Here is a 17,292-nt window from a genome sequence, read left to right on the forward strand (position 1 = left end):
AGCAGCGGCGGCTCAAGCGTCATTGTGGCAAACACGTCCCTTACTGTCGCCAAAGAGCCGGCCAAGGAAATTAATGGTGATCAGGTCAATGGGGACGTGCAGCCTGCGAAGGGAAATGAATCTGGTACAAAATCTAGTACGGCAGCAGCATCATCATCATCAACTACAACAGAAGTTAAAAGGCTGAAAAAATCACAGGAACAAAACATGGATGTCACGCAAATGTCTGGGAAGGAGGAATCAACCAAGCAACAATTAGACAAGGCGGAGGATGGCAAAAAGGATATTACTGCAGAAGAAAAAGTGTCAACTATGTCACCCTCAGAGGAAGCGATGGAGGTGGGCAAGCCGGAAGCCTGCATTAAAAGCACAGATACACATGATGACAAGCAGAAGTCAGACAAGCCAACACGTGAAGGGACATCCTCTGTCGAAAAGAGTAGCAAGCCCTCTTTCACTACGATAAGAAAAGCTCCTTCAACGGGAGAGGAGAAATCAACATCATCAAAGGCTGATTCAAAATCGTCTGAAACTTTAGATAATCATGGGGTCGCACCAAAAGAAACGAACATTCCAAATTCGTCCAAGGAGAAAGCTGACTGTTCCAAAGAGCCTAACATCACAGCAGTTCAGAATGATTCAAAAAAGCTGGACGGAGAAAAAGACAAGGAAAAACAACTACCAGTCGATCAGACGGATAAACCTGCCTGTTTTAAAACAACAGAGCCTGTGACGTCATCGCCTCTAAACAAGGAGAAGAAATCTTCTGTCTCGACAGAAGTAGATAAAAGCAAAACAGAAAAATCCTCCCTCGCAAAACGTGTAGATGAACCACAGGTTTCAATTGAAAAAGACAAACAGAAAGTGGGAGACAACAACAAACAGACCTCTGCAGAAGACGTAGGTAGGGCATCTCTGACAGAAGACCTCAGTGTTTCTGAGAAGACAACTGGCCTTTCCGTTATAAGAGAAACTAAGTCGCCCAACCTGACTAATAAGAGTGAAGATGGAACCACTAAAGAAGGTGACAAACCATCTGCTATAGAAACAACAAAGCCATCTGTCATAAAGGAACAGCTCATGACTGGAACAGTAGCCAGGGGAGCTTCTGTGACTGAGATGGCCTCCTCAAGTTCAACTGGTGGCACAGACAGGCAAAACGCATCCAGTGAAACAAGTAAGCAAAGCAAGTCCTCTGCTCAAGAAGCTACAAAGTCCAGCCCATCTGTAGTGAAGGAAAAATCCCCAACCTCAAAAGAAGTGGTAAAACATTTTCAGACTAAAGAAAGCATTGATCAACAGCCTTCGCTCGAAAAAAAGACAGAGAAAGCAGCCACTTTAACAGGGAAAGACGTCACAGAGAAGGAAGCCAGCTACAAGGTTTCAGAAACGAAAGGCACTTCGAAAGAAACCGAAAAAGAAACTGGTTCCACACCTCCGGTTTCAGTGGCTGACCCAAAGGATGCAGACAGACTGGAAAGTGGTAAAGACAAGACTTCTGCTTCTGTGCCCAAAGAGCTTATGAAGGAGACCAGAAAAGCAGAGAAAGAGACAGAGAAACAGCCGGCAAAGGATGAATCCTCAAAGCATGGCCCTTCTGTCAAACGCAAGGAAGAGCCCATGGAGGTTCTGCACACTGTTCCTGAGCCTAAAAAACTCTCATCGGTCAGTGAGGCTGGAAGAGCAGGAGAAAGGAAAGACAAGGAGGAGAAGGCGGAGGACAAGAAAAGCCAGGCTGAAAAGATTAAAGCAAATATGGACAAGACTGAAAAGGTAGAGGACAAGAACGATGGGGCCAAAAAGACGGAAAAGATGGACAAGGCTGAAAAAGTGGAAGAGAACAAGGTGTCCAAGAAGGCGGAGGAAAAGAGGGATGAGTCCAAGAAGGCAGAGTACAAGAAGGCGGAGGACGAGAAGGCTAAGTCCAAAAAGGCGGAGGACAAAGCCGGGACAAAGAAGGCAGAGGAAAAGAAGGCGGAGGAAAAGAGGAATGAGTTCAAGAAGGCGGAGGAAAAGAAGGATGAGTCCAAGAAGGCGGAGGAAAAGAAGGCCGAGTCCAGGAAGGCGGAGGAAAAGAGGGATGAGTCCAAAAAGGCGGAGGACATAAAGGCAGAGTCCAGGAAGGCGGAGGAAAAGAAGGATGAGTCCAAGAAGGCGGAGGAAAAGAGGAATGAGTCCAAAAAGGCGGAGGACATAAAGGCCGAGTCCAGGAAGGCGGAGGAAAAGAGGGATGAGTCCAAAAAGGCAGAGGACAAGAAGGCCGAGTCCAGGAAGGCGGAGGAAAAGAGGGATGAGTCCAAAAAGGCGGAGGACAAGAAGGCCGAGTCCATGAAGGTGGAGGAAAAGAAGGCGGAGGAAAAGATGGATGAGTCCAAAAAGGCGGAGGACAAGAAGGCCGAGTCCAGGAAGGCGGAGGAAAAGAAGGATGAGTCCAAGAAGGCGGAGGAAAAGAGGGATGAGTCCAAGAAGGCCAAGTCCAACAAGGCGGAGGAAAAGAGGGATGAGTCCAAGAAGGCAGAGGAAAAGAAGGGAGAGTCAAAGAAGGCGGAGGAAAAGAAGGATGAGTCAAAGAAGGCGGAGGAAAAGAAGGATGAGTCAAAGAAGGCGGAGGAAAAGAAGGATGAGTCAAAGAAGGCGGAGGAAAAGAAGGATGAGTCTAAAAAGGTGGAGGAAAAGAAGGATGAGTCCAAAAAGGCGGAGAAAAAGAAGGCCGAGTCCAAGAAGGCGGAGGACAAGAAGGCGGAGTCCAGGAAGGCGGAGTCCAAGAAGGCGGAGGACCAGAAGGCCGAGTCCAGGAAGGATGAGTCCAAGAAGGCAGAGGACAAGAAGGCAGAGTCCAGGAAGGATGAGTCCAGGAAGGATGAGTCCAAGAAGGCGGAGGACAAGAAGGATGAATCCAAGAAGGTGGAGGAAAAGAGGGATGAGTCCAAGAAGGCAGAGTCCAAGAAGGCCGAGTCCAAAAAGACAGCGGAAAAGAAGGATGAGTCCAAAAAAGTAAAAGAGAGGAAAGACAAGGCTGAAAAGATGGATGAAAATAAAGCGTCTTGTGCAGAAACAACCCCCATGGACTGTGATGAACCTGCCCAGAATGACCAGGAGAAAAACAAGTCCGGATCCGAGGATAAGCCAGAACAGGACCCGAAACAAGATGATGATAAAGATGACCCTTGCAAGGAAAAGAAAAAAGACGACTCCATCAGTTCTGAGGAAAGCAAGGAGAAGGATGGAGAAAAGACAGACGAACCCGATAAATCGGCGGCACAAACAGAAGGTGGGGAGGGCCGTGAAAACGAGGGCTTGCGCCTGAAGATCCGCATGGCCGCCCACCGCAGGAAAGCGGAGCTTCAGAGAGAGGAGACGAGGGCAGACTCCGAGTCGGAGGGGGGGACGGGAGGGGGCTGAGAAGATCCCCAAGAATCTGTCGCCCCACCGCCAAGCTGGTCGATATCCAGGACCAGAAACAAGAGAAGAAACCGAGCATGCCACTGGCCAACAAAGAGAATGCTGAGAATGAAGAGGAGATTGAGGAGGAATGTACTGTTCCGAAGAAACCCAAGGAGAAGAAAGTGGACTCTGATGGGCAACCGAAGCCAAAGGTAACATTTTAAAATTCCCATAACCTTTTAAAAAAAACTGTGATTTGAACTGTGTGATGCATTATGTTATTATCCCAATATTAACTTTCCTGTCAAATGTGTAGAAGGTCGCAAGTGCCTGGGATTGCTAAAGCTGAAAAGTCTACAGAGGTACATGAATGTAAAACAGAAAACTTGTTTAGTAGATGGATACAAACTGGAAACGCATAGAATCGGCGAATTCCTGAAATTGTTCACTTTAATCTTTGTTGTAGACTGCATCACAATGAGTCTTCTCGGTTTGTAACGATGACTAGACAGAATCACTCCTGTAGGACTTTGTTACAGCTCTGCACATTCTTACACACTGTACGCCTTTACAGGGAAAACGACGCCGGCGGACACGATGGTCAAACACTCGAACACGACGGAAAAAGAAAGGTTCTGAAGACGATGACAATGACGTTTCTGAAGATGACACGAGCGAGGAAGAGGTCACGGAGGAGGACGACAGTGACGAAAGTTACAAAGTGGAGAAGAGACCGAGGAGGGCAAGGAACCGTGCTCGAGAGAGGCACTCCTCCGACTCAGACACGTCTTCCTCCGGCGGCCCACCAAACGATGATCCATGTAAACACTGTGGCCTGCCAAATCATCCTGAACTGGTGCGTCTGAACATGAAAACACAGCCTTTGCTACCTTACTTTATCGTATGTAATATATAAATATATATATATGGAGATGATGGCTCATTTCAAACAACAGGTATTGGTTCTGTTCTAGAACAGTCACAGTGGTATAAAGTTGTTGAACTGACAGTTGAGTGTGTGTGTGTTTGTCCTCTGGTGCTTCAGATTCTGCTGAGACTTATTTCTGTCATCTCATGTGGTTACGACGGTGGTATAAAGTTGTTGAACTGACAGTTCAGTGTGTGTGTGTGTTTCAGATTCTGCTGTGCGACTCGTGCGATAATGGGTACCACACGGCCTGCCTCAGGCCCCCGCTCATGATCATTCCAGATGGCGAGTGGTTCTGCCCGCCGTGCCAACATGTAAGTGACGATTCCACCTTTACCCATGTTCACCACATATATCCATGGCAGGTGCCATCTTTTCCCATGTTCACCACATATATCCATGGGAGGTGCACACAGGAAACAGCATAGCAAACAAAAGCATTTGTTGTGTAAAAAAATTCAAAAGGCTTCTAGATCTACAACGATGATGTATATCTGAAGAATTATAGTTAACAATTGTGTTTGTGTCTTTTGTGCACGTTGACAGTTTGTGTCATCTACATTTTTCTATAATTTAGAGGGCTTAATACACAAGTGACTGAGGAAAGGTCCATGCTCATCCTGTTCTATCTGTCCTCATTTGGTTCTTTAGAAGCTCCTGTGTGATAAACTGGAAGAACAACTAACGGAGCTCGACGCTGTGTTAAAGAAGAAGGAGCGTGCCGAGCGAAGGTAAGAACTGTTCAGCGTCGAACATTAAGGAGAAGATTCACAGCCCCTCTGTGCATTTAGTTAAGCTCCTCATAAAATGGCCATAATTCCTTTGAGTGGTGAATTATTATTAATCATCAATTGTTTTTTGTTCCATCAGAAAAGAGCGTCTGGTCTATGTTGGCATCAGTGTGGAGAATATTATCACGCCAACAGTAAGTTGCCACATTCTACCATGAAGTTATGGGCCAGTTTCTGTTAATTAGTCTGTCGTGGCCATTTGTCTTCAGTTGTGTTTGAAGCTCCAGATGGCACAGTAGGACTGTATTGTTTCTTTCTGTCAGTGAGCTATGTACCTTATTTACTAACAGTGCAATACTTACTATGCTTGAGTTCACACTGTCAATGTAAACATTAAGGAGTTTACATTTGCAATGACTTGATGGGCCTTCTTTCCATGATGGCGATTTTGTCTTTGTTAAAGGTGGAGGTGGAGGAGGAGAAGCAGCCAGAAGAAAAGAAGAAGGAGAAGAAAGAAGTTAAAAAGACCAGAAGCTTGGGACGAAGGTCAACAAGGACAAAGAAATACATAAGCTACAGGTACTATTTGGCTCTTTGTTTGTTTGTTTGTTTGTTTGGTGCCCCTGTCTTTGTGGTGGCCTTTGTAAATCCCTAACCAAACTGAAAAATTGTTAGCAGATTCTTCTAGTATTGTCCCTTTGCAGAACAAGGAAATGTGTAATGTAATATAGTTTGATATTTATATAATTTCCGCCAGTATGGAAAGTGTCATGACATGGATTCTGCTGTGAGTTGTAAGGTTCAGTGTTAACTGTAGGTCTGTTCCTTGTGCTGTGGCTGTCTCACATATTGGAAATCCCATTTTCTGCTCTAGGTTTGATGAGTTTGATGAAGCCATTGAGGAGGCCATTGAAGAGGATATCAAAGAAGCAGAAGGTGGAGGTAAGGCCACAAAGAGCAGCAGTCTCTGGAACCTTCAGTCAGGATCCACTCTAGAACTCGCTTTGGGCTGGTCCGGTCAGGGAAGGATAAAACGTAGAAGAATTCTACTTCTAGTGAATTGTTTGAGATACAGCTCATGATACTGTAGCTGAACTGGCTGAACACGGTCCTGACATCACCACGGCCAAGTGTAAGATTCTCTGGGAGCACCCATAACTGATCAAATGTTTACTACCCACTAAAGTTGTTTTAGATAAAAGCATCAGTCACACTATATATTAAAGTGTCCTTTCTGTAAATCTGTACATTTTGTAATGGTACAACATACTTTCTGTATTAGTACGTGCTATTACAAGTTGTATTTGGAGTCAAGGTTAGGCTTAGTTTGAGAGTGACAGTTAGTATACTAGTAGTATTTACACAGTATTATTTACTATTTGTGTCATCTTCACATGAAGTGGGACCAAAGCACCTTGAAGAATGAATAAAACTAGTGCAATAGCACCATGGAGTAATGTTATAATAACTGTGTGTTAACCCACAAGAGCTGGAGTAATGTTATAATAACTGTGTGTTAACCCACAAGAGCTGGAGTAATGTTATAATAATTGTGTGTTAACCCACAGGAGCTGGTCGGGGCAAGGACATGGCAAACATCACGGGCCACCGAGGGAAGGACATGTCCATCATTATGCAGGAGGACGGCAAGGAGAACGGGCCGCCACAGAAAACCCCGACCGCCGGACAGCGGAGGAAGAAGCGGCGACGCCTCAACGACCTGGACAGCGACAGCACGGTGGAAGAGGAGGAGAGCGAGGACGAGTTCCGCCTCAGCGACAGGTGCTACCATCCACAAGAAATTATCAAAAGATCTCGTCTTTCTTTTTAAAATAAAATAAATATTTAAAATAGCTTGAAAGTTATGTACGTAGAGCTTCATAAGAGTGCTACATGTACTACAATAGATTTGCTTTTTATTACCTTTGTAATTGCGGATTCTGCTATTATCCATACAGCCTCTTGCCATCAGTCACCCGTGTAAGATCTGTTTGTTTGTTTGTTAGTTAGTAACAAAGAGAGGGCAAGAGGAGAGGAGGCAGGAGGCGAGGAGGCAGGAGGAGAGGAGAGTAGAGGAGGCGAGAGGAGAGTAGAGGAGGCAGGAGGAAGGAGGAGAGGAGAGTAGAGGAGGCAGGCAGGAGCAGAGGAGGCAGGCAGGAGCAGAGGAGGCAGGAGGAGAGGGGAGGAGGCAGGAGGAGAGGGGAGGAGGCAGGAGCAGAGGTGGTGGCTGGAGAAGAGGTGGCAAGAGGAGAGGAGGCAGAAGCATAGGAGTGGAGGCAGGAGGAGGAGAGGAGGCAGGAGGAGAGAGAGTTATCTTGAGAGGGTCACCATTCACTTCCATAGTGTAGGAAAAAAGAGTAAAGCTAAAAAGTCTGATGGAAAGTAAGGTAAAGCGGTGCTCTGCTGGGATGTGATGGTAGACTCTTGACTGACTCATGATCTTTCTACTGTTTCTTCCCCTCCTACCCGGATCCAGCTCTGAAGAGGAGGAGTTTGTGGTGTCCGAAAACAATGCAGACAGCGACGCAGAGGCCAAGTCTACAGACGACAGCGACTTCGGCAGCACAGGCAACGGTCGTCGCTTCCGGGGGTCGGCCTGGTCCAGGAAGCCTGTCAAACGGCGGTGGAACACAAGGCAGCCTCGACGACGGCGCCGGCCAAAAGGATACTCTGATGATGAAGAGCTGGAGGAGACCGAAGAGGATGAGGAGGATGAGATCGGTATGGGCTACAGGGCTGCTGAGTAGGGATGATGGCATGATGTCATCATGATGTCATCATACCTACACTGCGTAGATCATTATTATGCAAATGTATTTTAATGATTATGTACTTTAAGTAATTATAAGTGGTCCCAATTCAAAAGGAAATGTTGTATAAAGAAAATCTCAGATTTGTATGTTGCAAGGAGAAAATATGATGTTTCCAATTGATGTGCACAATTGGGAAAATACATTATGATGTTGTTTTCCAATTTATTTATATTTATTAATATTTTAAAACACAACATAACACAAAACAAAAATTATTTTTACATGATTATAAATAAGAATTATGAAATAAACAAATGCAGTAGTTTAACAGCGAACAAAACATTTTTTACTATTGGAAATACGTATATTTGCCAATATAGCCATCTTTCTAATCCATCACTTGTATTAGTCTCATATCCACGGAGTCAATCCGTTTAAAAAAAATATTTTTTTTTTTTTTCAGAGATGTATATTGCTTCCCTTGGTTGTAAATCTCCCTCTTTAGGGGAGCTGATTTAAATTGGGTTCAAATCAGATGAGCAAGGAGGCCAAGTCATCATTTTACTATCTGTGAACCCTTTGCTGGCTAGCCAGTGTCTGGTGTGCTTGGATGCATAGGCTAGAGCGTTGTCTTGCATCAGTACCATGGGCTTTTTCAATTATGCTGGCTTCTTCTGGTACCACTGCTTGAGGAAGGTGGCCTCCAGAAACTGGTTGTAGTTTTTGGAGTTCATTTTCAATCTAGCTTCCAATCGAAATGGTCCAACCAATTCACTGTGGATAATTCCAGCCCACAGTATCAACTCTCCCTTCAGTCAAACTGGTGTACAGTTGTACAATGAACTCTCTTCACTAGTGGACTATGTACAGTTATGCTCCCTAGATCACACATCCAGTGCAATCCCGAAAAAAACCATCTTCATGTTTTTGTTTTGTTTTTCCCATTCTTGACACGTTTGCTTGTGTTTTTGATTTTTTTTAAGGGAGCCTGGTTGTCTGCCTCTATGACCTTGACCTGCCTGTCTGACCTTGCCAATCATGCAAAGAACTTTGCACCTTGTGCTTCTGCAGGGTCTAGGAAGGTTGCAGGTCTGGAGGATAATGACCCTTGAGGCCAAAGGTTTCCTGGATACTTCCTGTTTAATTCTTCTCGAGTTTCTTGTTCATTTTCGTATTTTCTTCGCAACACGTATTTGCGTCCCTGTACCTCAAAAAGCCAATCTTTCACCATCTGTAAGGTGTCTTATTTTTAATTTTTTTGCCCTATTTTCCCAGCAGCAAAAAAGTTGCCTAATAATTATGCACACTTCAATTTAAGGCCTTTTTTCACTTTAAGCCACAGCCTCTCTCAATACAGCAATTAAGTCACCTGAAAATGTTTACAAAAGTTTAATATGGTTTTCAGTTGAAAATGCTATCTGTCTTGGAGATGCTATTTCAGTAGAGTATGGACTTCCATAATTATTCAGTACACAGTGTATACTGGCTTTGAATATTCCCTGAAGGTAACATTTAAGGAATATTAAATTTGATGTATTGTGTATTAGGGATTAATCTCCTCTTTTTTTTGGTTTATTTTAATTTTGACGACGTCTTTAAGGTGTCAATTATTTGATTGATCTTATTTTCCTTCAGATATGGCATGATATAATGATAGCATAAAGAGAAGTATTTAATTTGAAATAAATTGTGTTTAAAAAAAAAAAAACTAGTCAAGCTATCACCCTGAAAAAGCAGAGCCTCAGTGCATCACATGTTATCGTGTCTGTATGCATCATGTGGTCTAACGGCCATTTCTAATGTGTGTGTTGTCCATATCCTGCAGCTACAGAGGGCTCGAGCAACTGCAGTGACAGCGACCTGGACATGCGGAGGCGGCGTTCCCGTCGGAGTCTGAAGAAGCAGGTGAACTACTGTGAAACGTCAGAGTCGGAGGGCTCGCAGACTGCCACCAACAAGGACAAGATGAAACCACGCCGACGCCTCTCCAGCTCAGAAAGTCAAGGTTAGCTTTGCATGATTACCTGTGTGAGATGTCACCATAATAGTGATTAGAGTAATCATTTCTCCTACATGTTGTTGAAAGTTTGTACACTTAAGTACGGTATAGCAGGAACATGAAGGTTTTTTTGTTTTCCATCTTCAAAATTAATATCTTGCTGAGCATCCTAGGATAAAACTATTCAAAACTGTTCTGGTTGAAGTAGTTCATTTATTAAAGCTATTATTATTATTATTATTATTATTATTTATAGTTATTAAAGTTATTTTCTCTGGTCTTTCAGCGAGCTTAAGCTCCCGAGACTCAGACGAGGGGGATAAGAAAGAAAAGAGGAGGAGAGGGGGTTCTTCAGAAGAAGACTCCAAGAAGAAGCGACGGAGGCACCTCTCCCTCAAGCGGAGGAGAGAGTCCGAGGACGACGATGATGACGATGACTCGGACGACTCTGAGGAGGAAGACCGCCCAATCCGCAAGCGGGTGAATCGTATCGACTCTGACGACTCCGATGAGGAGGAAGAGGAAAAGAAAGACGTGGCGGAGAAAGAGGCAGAGGACTCCAAGAGGCCGCAGCGTCTCAGCCTAGACGAGGAAGAAGAGGCCGTTCTGGGGAAGGTGGCCAACCCCCTAGACTACTACGTGGCCCAGCTCCCTCCGACCAACGGACAGAGCCCCTTGAAGGGCGAGGAGGGCCTGATCTCGCGGCCACCAGGGGGCGTCGTTGGGGGCGCTGCCGGCCTCATGGCCCACATCGGCCCCAAGAACCCCGCTGCCGCTACGGCCGTCGCCATGGCGACGAACGGCATGGTTCCCCAGGAGATGCCGCCGCCTGACGAGGATGAGGACGACCTCCTGGGCGTCACAGACCTTGTTGACTATGTCTGCAACAGCGAACAGTTGTAAAGGAAATTTGTACTTTTTGCCATTTTCAACCCCTCCATCCCCAGTCCATTCCCTGTACTTTTGACCCTGTACTCCATTTCTTCACTTTCTACGTCCCCCTTGTGCTTTACATTTTGTGTCTACGACCAATGCCAGCAATGCAACCTCGGCCACACCAATATTGCACCAAGTACTGCACAGAATGTGACTGTACTGGGTCAGCTTCCCCCAACTCATCATGTGATTGAGGTCAAGAACAGTGCAATCATTGGAGTACCGTGTGTCAGACGTGTATATGTCTAGGTTGAGGGGCAGAGGCTCAAAAGGCTGTAAATATTCCACTTCACAAAATCCAAGAAGTGTTTGTGAAGGACAAAAAAAAAACTCACAGCTCGCCGTTGGAAAAGCAGTTTTATAACCTCACCTTACCCCCTTGTCCAGTATGTAGTATCCTTCTTAATCATGTGACATTATTTTTTCCCATCGTGTAACCGACTTCCTAGAGATACCCGTTATATACTGTAGAAACACATCATGTTTATTCTTTGATCGTGTGTTGGTCTTGGTAGGAAATAGTTAAGTATTATTTTCCATCACTTAAAATTTTTACATTTTGTATTAAATCGTAAAACTTTACTTATGTGTACATTTCAGGAGTTTGACTGTAGCAGCATTCCATGCAGGACCGTCACATATGGTTTCATATTATTCCACGTATTATTGCTAGCTATCGCTCTTGTTGAACAGTGGACAGTTTTAATCACAGTAAAAAGTTCCCCTTTAGAAAAAAAAATGTTTGTTCATGGCATATTGAAATCATGTGATTGGGTTGTGTGTCATTGCCTGAAAGTTAGACAGTGCAGGTGTTGATGAGGCCCGCAACAGCTGTCCTCAAATGTGATTAAAAAAGTATGGTGAGCTGGGTCTTAAACAAAAGCAATTGTGTATTTATATTCAGTGTTTTTATTATGACAACTAAGCGGAACCAGGATGCTAAGATTTTTAAATTGCATTGTATATTTTGTAGCGTTCATCATCAAGTCCATTTTATATAATATAATGGCTTTTTTTGTTTTCATTACCGCCTGTTACTGTTTTCCCAAATTGTATTTGGACTTATTTTCTCCCCTACCAAAATATGCATACCAGTATAAATCAAACACTATTAATCTTGGCAGCTGTTAAGTGCATTAAATGCCAAATAAAGATGTCTTTCTCTTTAAGACCACACTCAACCACAGACACATGCTAGACTTTGAATGAAGAAAAGGTGTATTTGTTCAGCTGAAGAGGTTGCTCATTAAGTGTATCTTAGTAAGCATGTCTATTTTGGCCACTTGCAGGAAGAGTTCAAAGATTTTGTTTTGTTTTCTAAGAATTTTCATTGCACCACCAACACTATCAGTGGATTCCATACACTTCATCTCATTTCAGCTCAATACATATATTTAATAAAAGGGATTTGTCATATGTGATGTAGTTTGTTTGTTTTTTTCCCCCCAACAAACTTTCCCGTCATTTCTATATTCTTTTCTAATGCTTTAATTTAAACTATTTTTGTGTGTCTAAGGTCTAACCGTATACACCTCTTTTTATACATTTACTTCAAACCCAATCACAGCAAGGCTTTGTGGTTTACTATGATGTATACATTTTTTTATATAAAAAAATGTAATCCACAATCCTTATTGATTTCTCTTGGATGAGTAGACCTTTGGAGTGAATATATGCTTGCCAAAGGGTTTTGCATATTATAAATGTACCTGGGACATATGCTATAATGCCAAAGGGTTTTGCATATTATAAATGTACCAGTTGTCACATCCACTCTACTACTGTGACTAAAATGTACAAAGAATACACAGAATCAGTAGCTCCTACCATCAGAAAAACTCTGAATCAAAACTGCTGGTGTTTCAATTGTATTTTTTTATGTTTGTTTTGCTGTAATATTCCTAGAAATGTTTTAAGATCATCGAAATCAAGATTGCTCGTGTGTGTGTGTGTATATATATTTTTTATCGTTAGTAAGCTGTGGCACTTAACCTACTTTTGTATAACTGATGTTAAGAGAGATTTGGCATGTTTGTTTCATAATGTCAATGAAAGGAATGCTGAGTTTGTCAAAAGTGTGTACGATCTCGGCTGTCAACGGCCCCAAACCCCTCCCCCCGCCCGAAACTCCCTCCCAACGTTGCAGAACAGCAATGCCTCATTGCTCGGAAACTAGGAGTCATGTATTGCATGCATTCAGACAGGATTTTAAACATTTGGCATTTGTGGCGTGAAGCGAGGACCGAAGTACTACTCACCGTGGTAAAGGAAATCTGTAAAAATGTCTTGTCTAATAATGTGAAAGCTTGGCATGCCTTTTTTTCTCCCTAAGTCCTGAAAAGACATCTTCCCAGCCTATATTGGGTTACGCACCATATCATATTTATTTTTATATGTATGAATAGATCATGTATATATCCATGCTTCTTTTCTTTGTCTTAGTTTTTACTTGTCATCTGACTGTTCTCTATCTTTTGAATTGTAAACCACTAAAAAAGATGCTTAGTGCTGTTGAGTACAAGGTTTACCTGGTATGAAAACAATCCTATTATAGCGTTTGCAAATAAATCAAGACTGTTGTAAGAGGGTCGAGAATTGAAAGAAAATCCAGTCCATCTTTGCAATGATGTTTTCCTTACTTATATTAGCAACTCCAGTTCTTGTGTTTAATGAAGTTTAAATAGCTTACTGTTAATATTTTAAATTTAGAATATTACCCAAAGGACTGAGGCGGGGCCCTGAGGACTGTCTGCCAGTCATAAAGTGTTTCATGTAGTCAGGCCTTGATAGACTCCCCGTCAGGCTCCTGCTTGGGCAGTAGCGCTTGGACCTTTTCTGAGTGTCTGGTCTTCTTTTTGGATGTTTTTGTTAAGATTTTCCTTTCATACAAATGCAATCTTGTACATTTGTCATATTAAAAGGGTTTCTGACCTATAAGTCTCTTGTCTTCCCAGTCATCACCTGGCAGAACAGGATATTGAAAATAAGGCTAAAACCTTACAACCGAAAACAGAAAATGAACAGAGGATGGCCAATGTCCATGCTGGAGAAATGTTTAGGTTAAAACTTTAAAATAGCCGGTTCTTGACAACCAAGATGCATTTTTTGCGAAGTACTTCTGAGGTTAAGACAAAAATAGGACTTACGGATATTAATTTAAAATTCAACACTGGCTTTAAAAAATAAATAAAAAATCTTCATTGCATTTCGTGGTTTCATGTTGCTTTGTCTTGACTGTGGGTCGACACATCCAGAAGTCACTCGTTGCTATGCTTCACCTTACCCGAAGGTGGTGCTGTTTGGCATAGTTCACAGAGTACCACATAATACCAAAGTCCTTGTACTGTGTCAAATACTGTGTCAAAAATGTTTTCATTGTTTGGACATATAACAATGAAATAATTAGTTGTTTTCAATCAACCACAAGTAGGCGCTACTACAACAGTTGTTTGTATCATCCTGACAAAAAAAAAGAAAAAAACTACCTGATCATTTTAATGAGCACCTTCATGATAAAAGGATCATGCATATCTTTCTTATATTTACATGAAGCAGACACTTGTAATGCAGATACACATTATCAGTGTTAGTGCTTTTCCAGTGACTCAATACTTAAACGGTAATAGTCACTGCATAGCATGGATCACTGATGCCTTCCCGGCAGGACTTGGCAGTTGATGAGAATGTATCAATCCAGCATTCAAGTGAACAGTAGATCAGGAGGGCACGCTCTCAGTATAGAAATGCAGTGACCTCAACACGGCTGCTGTTACACAGCTTGCTGTTGTAAGACATGGTGCTTGGAGAAGCAATCATCTTCTCTTGTGTGATGTAGATTCAGCCATTACAATTACTTTCTACCACTGATTGGTTAAATGTCTTATTGTGACACGTTCTTTATAGCACCAATGAAATTTGCACATCTATGAATTCGTTCCAGTTTTTAGACCGTATTGCACTTGCATATGAGTTCGCCGCGTTCATTGTGAAGTTTAAATTAACTGAGTTATAAATAAGTGGCCCAATGGAAGTACAGAGGGTATGAAATCGTTTTTAAAGTACTGTACCACATTTGTGCTAAAAACCACAGTGATTTAAGGCTCAACAGAATGCTGGGATATGAAAACCATCAACGCTGTTCCAAAGCACAGGATCTCCTCCTTGCCTCTGAGTGTCCGTAATTCCTCATCATGGGGGTGTGGCCTGTGTATGATGCACATTGAGGGTGGGAATGGGAGTGGCTGTGGGAGCACATGTGAGTGATGTCACAATGCAATGGGAGTTCCATGTGACTGTGATGGAGTGTAATGGTCTGATTGTGAAGTCTAATGTTTTCATATAAATCACTGGGCCTCATTCTTGAAACACAACAATTTTATATATATTATTGTTAATTTTATTTTATTGTAAACAGTGGGTTTCCGGGGACAATTCTGGCATTCATGAACGTTTTCTCATCTGGGTTTCGTTCTTAACTTGGACCAGAATTTAAGAACGCTAAATAGCAGTGGTGAATTGCGTTCACGTCAATTCTACAGACATCCTTGGAATTAAATAATTATAAAAATAAAAAATATGAGAATATTTTTTATCATTAACAATTACGTTTCACATTTATAGTCATGACTCTACGAGGCATCGTAATATCCTAAAATAAATAAAAGCACTACACGAACACTGCAAATGTAAGTGAATAAATAAATAAGCACTAAACTCAATCGCGTGGATATAGCCATATTGGAATAGAATGGACACATCTACATTCTGCAACAGTACCCACCTCTTCACTGGTGAAGCTAGGTCTGCGTTTAATCCACCGGTGCTCGCTTTCCGCTTTGACATGATTTTGATCAGTCTGAAGTTGATTTTGCGTTGCTGTAGAGTCTGTGGATTGTGCACACGTCTCTTCAGTTGCATGCCCTTATAAGGAGCTGGCGGGGCGTTTCTGTATGAACATTCAGGTGCACGAGAATGTGCGTTCAATTTAAGAATCAGTGCACATCTACAGACACAAATGTTCGAGAATGAGGCCCAGTCTTTTTTAAGACTCACTCCTAACTTAATTATAGATTACCTTCCTGCACTTGCAGTAGGCCTATTCGTAGCCTAATCTAAGGAGTACTTTGCTAAATATCGCAACCACGCAAACATTGCACCAAGAATTGAGGACCTTTGCAAAGCAACTCAGGCTCATGTCTCACATTGACAGTCCTGCAACATTTTTGTAAAAGATCACAAGAGGCCCATAATAATTATTGTATCCTAATGATAGCAATAATAACACTAATTATTATTATGATAATACACCAACTACACCTAACCAGCTTTGGGGGGGCCCAGCTTGAAAAAGTTTGAGAACCCCTGATCTAGTCATAGGAAAATATCCTACACTACATCTTGAAGTAAACAATTCATATTCTGAATACATAAATGATAATATATACAACAGAAAAAAAAGAAATGACCTATTTCTGGTGTCCTGGCCGTAGAAACCTAACTGAAGATGGCAAGTGTTATCTTGAATCTGCCTTAAATAAAAGAGTCCTAAAGGAGTCAAAGGATTGACAGTGATGATAACTGATAAATTACTAATGACTTTTCAGTGACACCGTCAAGTTTAGCAGACAGCTAGCAAGCTAAGATTAGTAATAAAATTAAATTCACTCATACCATTTAATTGAGCTCGAGTCCCTTGAAATCTGAATTGGCTTTCTAGAAAGTCACGGAAACGTAATATCAAACAACCTAGAAATAGGCTTCTTTGTGATAGCTAGGCTAAGCTGAAGATATTGGCAGTTATCAACATTACCTTACCTAGCTAATGTTAGTTCGCTAGCTAGCTAACATATGTTAAATGTAACAAGACCTATCAAGTAAGCCCTAGGCTGCATAAAAACATATTTTAATAGTTAATAATCGAACTCTATTACAAGTATTTATCCAGTTATCGATGGAAAAGTTTGAAGTAATGTTATTTATCTATACCTTGTGGTGTTGATGTCTCTATTGATGTTAGTTACACCAATCTTGCTAGCATCCACATCAAACTCTTATGTCGTATGTGGATAGCACAATCACATGCTCAGACATTCCACCAGGAGAGGAGTCTGAATGAACAATCTGCAGGCCCTCCTGAGATCCTGCAATCATGACATTTCTCTCAGCAAATTAGTTAAAAATGAGTTAAAGCCCTCTTCTGAGGTTTTACAAATAAAAAGCAAAAAGGACTCTGGAAAATAAATTACAGCAAATGGTCTGTCACTTTATGTTAGCGAAGAGCTAGTTGTGTCACGCAGATTGACCGTTTATTTTGGCGGGAAAGTCTGCGTCATCAGGGTTGCTCCAGCACAACCAGTAGATCTTGTCAGTTTCATGGTCCCTCTTCCCCCTCCATCTGATTATTGGAGTAAGCTTCAATCTGTAGTCTGTCGATTTATATGGAAAAGAAACGGCCGCACTTGAAAATGTCCATTCTGCAGAGAAGGAGGGAGGACTGCGGTCTCCCTGTTCCCAATTTCAAACTTTACTTCTGGTAATTCGTCCTAAGGCCTCTGCTGACCT

General features: G+C 42.3%; 2 protein-coding genes across 5 annotated transcripts; both read left to right on the forward strand.

Moving 5' to 3' along the window:
- The first annotated feature begins 6 nt into the window (after positions 1-6).
- LOC116221503 (microtubule-associated protein futsch-like) lies at positions 7-3,402 on the forward strand. Of its 4 annotated transcripts, none has more exons than XM_031572290.2 (2): positions 7-2,259; positions 2,320-3,402. In XM_031572290.2, the coding sequence occupies exons 1-2, from the start codon at positions 208-210 to the stop codon at positions 3,400-3,402; spliced, it is 3,135 nt and encodes a 1,044-aa protein (XP_031428150.1). In that variant the 5' UTR covers positions 7-207. The 4 variants fall into 4 exon arrangements, with proteins under 4 accessions (XP_031428150.1, XP_031428152.1, XP_031428153.1 ...); XM_031572292.2 differs by having other exon boundaries at positions 7-2,075; positions 2,211-3,402; XM_031572293.2 differs by having other exon boundaries at positions 7-2,075; positions 2,271-3,402.
- rsf1b.1 (remodeling and spacing factor 1b, tandem duplicate 1) lies at positions 3,384-12,147 on the forward strand. The gene is made up of 11 exons (XM_031572294.2): positions 3,384-3,596; positions 3,959-4,240; positions 4,522-4,626; positions 4,964-5,043; positions 5,183-5,237; positions 5,507-5,622; positions 5,918-5,985; positions 6,612-6,825; positions 7,520-7,764; positions 9,622-9,801; positions 10,082-12,147. Exons 1-11 carry the CDS (start codon positions 3,480-3,482, stop codon positions 10,696-10,698), a joined length of 2,079 nt encoding a protein of 692 aa, XP_031428154.1. The 5' UTR covers positions 3,384-3,479; the 3' UTR covers positions 10,699-12,147.
- The last annotated feature ends 5,145 nt before the right edge of the window (positions 12,148-17,292 follow it).

Source organism: Clupea harengus, chromosome 8 (genome assembly GCF_900700415.2).
Source record: "Clupea harengus chromosome 8, Ch_v2.0.2, whole genome shotgun sequence".
Lineage (NCBI taxonomy): Eukaryota > Metazoa > Chordata > Actinopteri > Clupeiformes > Clupeidae > Clupea > Clupea harengus.

Excerpts from the sequence above, each read along its gene's own strand:
- LOC116221503 (XM_031572289.2), top strand. The coding sequence starts at position 208 with ATGGATGTCACGCAAATGTCTGGGAAGGAGGAATCAACCAAGCAACAA.
- rsf1b.1 (XM_031572294.2), top strand. The coding sequence starts at position 3,480 with ATGCCACTGGCCAACAAAGAGAATGCTGAGAATGAAGAGGAGATTGAG. Across the intron at positions 5,044-5,182 it reads AAGGAGCGTGCCGAGCGAAG|AAAAGAGCGTCTGGTCTATG; the intron begins GTAAGAACTGTT and ends TTGTTCCATCAG. Across the intron at positions 6,826-7,519 it reads GAGTTCCGCCTCAGCGACAG|CTCTGAAGAGGAGGAGTTTG; the intron begins GTGCTACCATCC and ends ACCCGGATCCAG.